The 9,071-nt window shown below is 38.7% G+C and overlaps 1 protein-coding gene across 1 annotated transcript; it reads right to left on the reverse strand.

The window, feature by feature from the left end:
• Nucleotides 1–2,383: 2,383 nt before the first annotated feature.
• LOC149798599 (uncharacterized) lies at nt 2,384–3,058 on the reverse strand. The gene has a single exon (XM_089957270.1). It carries the CDS (start codon nt 3,056–3,058, stop codon nt 2,384–2,386), a length of 675 nt encoding a protein of 224 aa, XP_089813396.1.
• Between the last annotated feature and the right edge of the window lie 6,013 nt (nt 3,059–9,071).

Below are 9,071 nucleotides of genomic sequence, written 5' to 3' on the forward strand. Positions count from 1 at the left end.
AAAAGAATTTAGCGACAATACCGATGAGGGCACAATCGAATTCATCACAGATATCAATGAAGCTCCATCCGTGGAGAATTTGGACGGCGATGTTAATAATCTTGTTGTTTTCGATGACGTTATGCTGGACAAGCAGACCAACCCGGCTAGGATATTCTCTCGTGGCAGACACAAGAACACCGATGTTATTTACGTGACACAGAGATATACGCAGATTCCAAAGGTGATTAGGGACAATTGCAATATTTTATCGGTGTTCAATGGCGTAGACACACACACGCTGAGAAATATCCATCAGACCTGGTGCAACGGCGATATGGATATAAATAAGTTTAAAAATTTGTTCAGCCGCTTTCAGGCAACGCCGCATGGTTTCATCACGATAAATCTTCACGATCCACGCAGTCGGTATCGAATTGGTCTCGATCAAATTTATTCATGAAAAAGCAGCCCCACCATGCAACAAAAAACAAAAAATTATTCCCTGACATTTATTTTTCCTGTCCTTAACGCTATATTTACTAACACACACGGCGCGACCACCCGATGCATCCGGTCTGAAATGTATGAAAATTAGCTTCCGTAGAAGGCTTTATTTTTGAATTCTGAGGCTTCTACGGAGAAAGTTCGCGTAGGAAGGTTTATTTTGGCTGGACGCACTGGTCTGTTAAACTTCCCTGCTGCTATTTAATGTTTGGACTGGTTCTTTCCTTTTCATTTACTCAAGTAAACTGTCTGGTTATGGAAAGTAACGGATAGACGTACTGCCTCGCAGGATGAAATGTAAAGCAATAAAAGGAATCATCAAATGTGAAAATGAAATCAGTAACACATTATATGGGAAAGCTACATTTTAATAAACATAATAATAATAATAATAATAATGTATGATATATTTATTAACATCGGCAATTGCAGACTCAGATTTGAGATTTTAGAGAAGCGTACTATATGGTAACGTTAATGAGAGAGTTAAGGAGGAATTACGTATTTTGCCCAGGAAATTAATATCCTTTCTGGTCAACTTCAGTAAATCTTAAAGCTTGCATACAGCCACCACACACCAAGGTCATGCAAGTGGCAACCAAAACGAAAGACACTACAGGTTTTGTTTTATTCATCTAAAGAAGAGATATTTTATTTTAAAATGTAGCGTGATCAAAAGCATAAAAGAAATAAATATAATTTGCTTGAGAATATGTGATTATAGTCTAAATAAAATATTGTATTTGAGAAATATTGGAAGAAGTAAGCAAACAATTAAGTATCATACAAATACGTTGTGGCAGTAGTAACATGAGACTTTACCGAAAATTGGAAGAACAGATGAAAATAACATGTTATGGTAGAAGTGGCAAGCATATTGTAAAAGAAAAAAAATGATATGGAAGACTGAACACGTATATTTTAATACAAAATAACCTGTTCTGGTAGAAGAGACAATTTTCTTCCTGACTCCCAACCTAACTGCAAAGTTTGAGGAATTATTCAACTCTTCATTAAGAATAAATATTTCCATGTGTTAAATTTTAAATAAATATTTCCATGTGTTAAATTTTAAATGTTAAGAGCAAAAGGTCATTTTGTATCCTGTCTGCAATCTCTTTCTCTGACTAAATTACTCTTATTTTTGAAGTATCATTAACAAAATAATATAAATATAATATCTCAATTTGGGCAGAAATTTGGAGAATTGTATTGAAAATATGATGTATAACATTCAGGAAAGACTGTTATTTCCAAATTAGCACTTGGAGAGTATATACACATATACATACAATGTATGCATACATGATGGCATCAGAGGATATCATACAACCCAGGTAGGTGAACTGGTGGACTACGTTCAGCTCTCTCTGGTCATTGAAGATGCTTGGTGGTCGGTACTCTAACTGGTTTGGCTTATGTGAGTACGTCAAGTGACTAATCAAGCCAATCTGTGTTTTGAACAGTCTGGTTTACACTAGACAAGACATGACGCTTTGATTTGCTTGATCAATGAAATGTGTGTCGCAGTTGTGAGATATTCGCTGCTGCACGTCTGCGCAGCCTCTGCAATTTTCTTATATACATACATACGTACATACATACATACATACATACATACATACATACATACATGCATTGTTGGCTAGACTTCGCTTGCGAAGATTAGGAAGGGGTATGTCCATGTCTATTGCACGCGCGCTGGTGGCTGACGAGCCCTATACGTGACAGGCACGTCCGTCCACAGAGGCTGCAGGGGAGTGTCTGGGTTGTGGTGGGTGCTGCCGATGGTTCCCGGTTTTTTCTTCGCCATCGTTTTTCCTGCAAGATGGCCCGTATGTTTTATTCAAAAGTGACAGCAGCCTGGTGGACTTTACTTCGCCAGCTTTTACGGTCATCAGCGAAGCTGTATCTTCATGCGCGTGGACTCAACGCTGGTGATCCCTGCTTGTTTGAGGACTTCAGTGTTGGTGACGAACTCAATCCAGTGGATGTTGAGGATGGTGTGGAGGCAGCGCTGATGGAAGTGTTCAAGGAGGCGGAGGTGGCGGATGTAGGTGACCCAGGATTCGGCGCCATATAGGAGGTTGGTCAGCACGACAGCTCTGTAGACGCTGCTCTTTGTATCTCTCTTGAGACTGGCATTGTGCCAGACTTGTTTATAGAGTCTGCCGAAGGCGCTGTTTGCCTTGGCCAGTCTGTTATCTATTTCTTTGTCGATCTTGGCATCAGAGGATATCACACAACCCAGGTAGGTGAACGGGTGGACTACGTTCAGCTCTCTCTGGTCATTGAAGATGCTTGGTGGTCGGTGCTCTTCCTTGGGAGCAGACTGGTGAATTACCTCAGTCTTCTTTAGGTTGACCTCAAGACCAAAGAGCTGGCAAGCTTCTGCAAAGCAGGATGTTACGCGCTGTAAGGCAGCTTCCATGTGCGTAGCAAGGGCGGCGTCGTCTGCAAAGAGAAGTTCTCTAATAAGTTTTTCCACGGTTTTGGTGTGGACATGAAGTCGCCTTAAGTTGAAGAGGTTGCCATCAGTCCGAAATCGGACATGGAACGTAAAATGAGTCATGTATGGGTCACCTTACTTGTATTCTTTGCTAAATGAGGTAGATATTGCTGTGCTTACTGAGCATTCGATTCTCCCGGAGCAGCTCAATTTCCTAGACAATATACATCCAGAGTTTAAATCGTTCTGACAATAGGCTAACAGTAAAGTTTGAAGAAAGGCTAAGACATACAGGGTTCGGGGAAATAGCAATCCTTTATAGAAAATCACTCCGCGTTAATCCATTGTCGAGCGCCGGCAGCGACAGAGTTTTATGGATAGAGGTAAAATGTAACGATAGACTTAAATATTTTATATTCGGGGCACTTTTGCCATCAGCTAATTTTTCTATTGCAAGTTACTCCGAAACAATAGAAGAACTAAAGGATCAGTTTGATATTTTCTGTAAAGAAGGCATTCCCATACTCGCCGGAGACTTCAATGGTCAGTTAAGTTTACTGTTTAGCTCCAAAACAAATTGTCTAACATCAAACGCTAGAAGCACTATTCTAGAAAAGTTTCTGCGGTATGCATTTAGTATCTGTTAATAGTCAATCCATTTGTGAAGGGCCTGATTTTACTTTTTTCTCAACCGATGGCAAATCAAAATCTCTGATAGACCATATAATATTGCAAAAAAGGTAAATTCGATTTAGTGGTTAAGGCAGAAATAATAGATGATCATCCTTTGAACATTTCAGATCATCATCCTGTAAAAATAGAGTTGGTCACACCTTTTGTACATAATACAACAATGGCTGACGAGCATATCATTCATTCCATAAATTGGAAGAAAACCTCGGCAGAACAAATAAATAGATATAAGGAAGCAACACGCAATGAATTTTTAGCGCAACTGCATAAGGCAGAACTAGCAACGAATGTCGATATTGAGGTTACTATTCAAGACACGGTAAAGATTTTACATGAAGCAGCTTCTAGGTTTCTCCCCCATAAAGAGGTTTTGCCCGTACGCTAACCCCTATTGGAAACTACTAAACGTAAAATAGTTTCACGCGGAAATGCGGCTGAAACGTAGGGTATGGATTTATAATGGTAGGCCAAGAGGCTGGGAATATATGTCATATGCGAACTATAAGAAAGCGAAGAAATTGTTTGCAAAAGAATTATTGAAAGCTAAAGAAATGTACGATAGAGAACATTTCAGTGAGCTTGAAAAGGCTGCGGAGCTCGATATTTCTACTTTCTATAAGTTCATACAGAATAAAAGAAATGAACGTGATTACATTCACGAAATCGAATCAAACGGAAAAATTGTACGCGACCACGACTCTATTAGAGAGTTATGGGCAAATCATTTTTCCAATTTGTCACTTCCTGACAATACTTATCTATACGATGAGAATCATTACCAAACGGTCTCAGCACAGGTTAGGAAACAGAGTAAAGAAACACTTTGATGAAGTTATTGATAACATTCCCACCAGAGAAGAAATCAGTAGTGCAGTTAGTTCTCTCAATAAAGATAAGGCATGTGGTCACGACGGTATTGTTGCTGAGCATTTACTGTTTGAAGACACTCCAAGCAGTGTACAATTACTTGAAATTATATTCACAAAAGTGTACGAGGCCGAGAAGTACCCGTGCCACTTTAAACAAGGTTTGGTAATACCAATATTTAAAGGAGGGGGAAAGAACAAATTAGATATGAATAATTACCGTAATATAACTATAATTCCAGTGCTTCAGAAAGTCCTAGAACAAATTATATATAGTAGATTACTTATATTTTCTAAGCAGATTTTTTTTTCCAAATCCATTGCAACAGGGTTTTAGAAATAATTGCGGTAGTATCACTGCAACGTTCTTCATTAAAGAATTTATATGCTACTATAAGTATAAAGATACTCCTGTCTATGCTACATTTCTTGATAATGCTAAAGCCTTCAACACAGTTTGGCACAACGGGTTATTCTACAAGTTGTACAGACTTGGTATCAAAGGGAAGACCTGGCGCATCACAAAAGACTCGTTTGAGAGAGTAACAAGCTCTGTTTTATTTGCGGGCAAGCTGTCCAAACGCTTCGATATTAGGCAGGATGTAGGACAGGGCCGTTTCTTGTCTGCCTGATTCTTTCTTGTAATGATAGATGATTTGATTACGGAATTAGATCACACTTTGCGAGGTCTAAAACTTGTCGATCTCCACCTGCCTTGTGTCTTATTAACAGATGCCACAACTGTAATGTCTAGCTCGAATCATTCAATGCAACAGCTGCTTGATACAATTTCTAACTATGCGAAAAGGTGGAGATTAAAATGTAACGCAGATTAAAGTTGCACCATCTTGTTTACTAACAAAAGAACGACTGGTATCCCTTCCTTTCTGTTCGGCAAATCTCCAATTCCGGTAGTCAAAAGTATGAAGTATGCCGGCATACCTCTAAAATACAACTTAAAACCAAACGACGCGATACAAGAAGCATGCGATAAAGGCAAACACTTGTTAAACTCTTTTTATTTTATTGGTATCAGAGACGAAGGAATGAACCCTTTAACAAGTCTGAAGATTTGGAAAAGAATTATTCTACCCTCGGTCCTATATGGATGTGAACTATGGTCAGGTATCACAAACTCCAGTATAGAAGAACTTGAGTTATGCCAGAGATATGCAGCGCGACGTATGCAAGCTTTCGATAAATATTCGCCTACGGAGGCAACGAGTAGTACCTTAGGACTCTGGTCAATGGAAGCATACATAGATAGGATGAAATTGCTCTTTTTCAACCGACTGTGTAAGGGCGATTGGACTTCTATCTGGAAAAAGATTTTAATTATGCGCTTATGTCAGTGTCTGCATAACCCGCAAAAACAGACGGGATTTATACCAGATATTGACAGAATAACTAAGAAATATGGTATGGGAAGTGTTCTTTAAGACTATGCAGTAAGAGTACAAACAGAAGAAAAAATTGTTTGGAATCGATATATTATTGATATTATTCAAAACCATGAAGAAACTACCTGGAGAGCAAATATGGAACTAAGGGGTGATTTAATTCACTTCATAAACATTTATTGGGACTTAAAACCAAGTAGTATATGGTTTCTTGGGCGTAAATTTCCATCCATGTTATGGCCTCTCTCTAAAGTAACGAAACTATATATACTGTAGTAAATTTAGAGTATGTGCACTTGGTTGTAGTGCCCCGTTTTAAGCATTTCTTAGATTTGTGTGATTACTTGTTTGATTATTGGAATTCGGCGCCATGGAAATATTCCTGGCCCGAACTAATGAGCCAATTAATAGGAGCAAACGTCAAGAAAATTTCTGGTGGCTAGCGATGGGATATGTGAATAGTTATGTGATATGTTGAAAGTGTATTATGTATAGAACAGAGTACTCCTTCGCAATTTGGAAAGAAAGACGTGTCCTATAAAAGTTTTAAAAAAATCATAAATATTAAAAATAGATATAAATGATACAACACTTTTAAAAATTATTTTCTTTATTTCGCAATATTTAGTCTGCGAAAGTAGTTAGATTTATTTGCTCTTAAGAAATTTGTTTAATTTGAGTACATATGTCCAGTCGAGACGGAATATTTTATCTAGGACGTAATGTCAGCAGTGATACAGACAAGGAAGTGAAATTGCAGATGGCTCATAGGTAAAACGAATGCCCGTCAGTCACAAGCATCGTGTCACATTGCTGAGACGTGGATATCGAATTGTGCAAAACGGCTGATTATTCCAGAGATAACTAAGCTGAAATGGTCTAAAGATATCATAATTTATTTGGCCATGAAATTCTTTGCATTTTCGATTGATGATTTGGCTGTATAATTATTACATAATCAGAGAAGAACCGTGCGTAAGATCGCCTGATTTATAACCCAACCCAACCCCCCCCCCCCGTTTCCGGGATTTCCAGTCACAATGTCAGATCCACGATGTGGCGAGGTATCGTTGAAATGCCTCCGACTTGAGATCGAACGACTAGAACTAGAACTTTCAGAAACCAAACAAGAGAAGGTCCGCGCGACGGAAGATGGGTTAGCTGTCCTTGAAAAAAAAAAATCAGCTTCAGCAGCATTACGGGGACCTGGAAGGGCAATACGATGAGATAAAGGCAGTGTTGGAATGTGCCAAAGGGGCACTTGTCAAGGAACAATTATCGTATCGCAAGCAGAATGCAAGCGGAATCCATCATGAGTAGTACTTCCTACAAGAACTGTTTCATGACAGGAAGTCTACAGGGAAGAAGTATTGCCATATCCAATTACGGCTCAAAGAACTAAACTAATGGAACAAAGAAGGGCTCGGCGAGGAAGTGTCACTGTGTTGTGACAAGTTACAGACACTGAGTACAGTTATTTCATGAACTTATAGCACTGACCGGTGATAAACTATGGCTGGGTAATAATCGTGTCCCCGTGATTATTAAATTGGTTGGGTACGGACACATTGTCATAACGGGTTTGAAATACAAGGCCACGCAGTCAGAATCATAATAATCTGCGCCCGTCGGCTGTGTAAATAATGTGATTCTAGTAAATTAATTATGTGATGACAGATGTCCAATCTTTTTCTTTATTATGTTCCTATGGATAAGATGTATGTGTTGATCGTGTGGAGAGTTAATTCACAATAGTTGTAGAAGTTGTTTGCTGCTTGAATCCATGGTTTGGTAAATTAGATCTATTTATTTGGTTTGTGCTTGGTGTGAAGCAAAGCTACATTATGAAGAGAAGAGGGTGATTTTATGATGATTATTTGGAGATTAGTGGACTGGTTTTTTTCTGTCACTGTAGAGTTAGTACAAGTGGTGAATAGATGATGGAAAAGGCAGTGTCACGTGCGTTCGGTGGATGACAATGTGTATCGCGCCAGTTTGGCGTTGAAGTCATGCTTGACTTGTAATTGAGGTTCGTAAGAGACGTGTTCTTCTCTGAAAAGCTCATTCTCTAACCTCGTTGTACACAGGAAGGTCCCTGTGTTTTGTTGTCATTGAACTGCTAAAGACTTGCCAGTTGAGAATTGCTTCGTACAGTGTGTATTAAAAATTGTTCACTACCATCCTGACAATCATAATGATTCGGTGTGGTTTCCATCATGTGTAGTTTGATTTGTCTGCTTGGATGGAAAAGTGTCCATTTGGAAAGTTGTGATTGACAATTTGTAAAACATGTCAATTAATTAGCAGCATGAAGTAATGACAATGCACACCACAAGTATAGTGAATTGTTTATATGATGGTGTTCTAAACGTTTGCTTTTGGGAGTACGTTTTATTTTATGGCTATGTTTGGACGCTGTAGCATTAGTTCATTAGTGGTGAGTTAGTTGTAAGAAGATAGGATCGTCTGACACAGACTGAGACGAAAAAAAGAAATATGTGTACGCGCATAACAAGGTCTATTTGGAGACGTGTATCCTGGTGGGAACGCAAACTCCGGACCTGAGTTATTTTTGGGTAAACAGGAATGGTCCTGTGTTACATTTACTGTCTTGTTGTTAGAGACCTATGTATAGAAAAGTCTTTCCTGCAGCGAATTCCGAAGATTGTTTTTGTTTTGAGAGAGTTTGAACCCGAACACCTTGTTTGAACATTTTCATGTTAGATTCAACTTGGTTAAATTGTGTTTATTGTTGACATTTAGGTTACTTATAAGCAAGCAGTGGATTCAAACAGAAAAAGAAAAGAAAAGAGTTTACTTATGGATGTTGAGTGAGAGGCTATTAGGAACAAGTCCATTGATTCAGAGTTTTGTTTTAATCATCATTGGGAATCATTAATCGGTTGGGTGGTTGATTTTGGGGAAAATAATCAATTTTGATTAGACCACAAAAGTGTGACGTTTGTGTCACTCGAGGTCGAGTGATCTTTTTAAAGGCGGGGGTAATGTAGTAAATTTAGAGTATGTGCACTTGGTTGTAGTGCCCCGTTTTAAGCATTTCTTAGATTTGTGTGATTACTTGTTTGATTATTGGAATTCTGCGCCATGGAAATATTCCTGGCCCGAACTAATGAGCTAATTAATAGGAGCAAACGTCACGGAGTGAAGTGTTAGTGT

This window comes from Sinohyriopsis cumingii, chromosome 5 (assembly GCF_028554795.1).
Source record: "Sinohyriopsis cumingii isolate HCF-2022 chromosome 5, ASM2855479v2, whole genome shotgun sequence".
NCBI classification, from domain to species: domain Eukaryota; kingdom Metazoa; phylum Mollusca; class Bivalvia; order Unionida; family Unionidae; genus Sinohyriopsis; species Sinohyriopsis cumingii.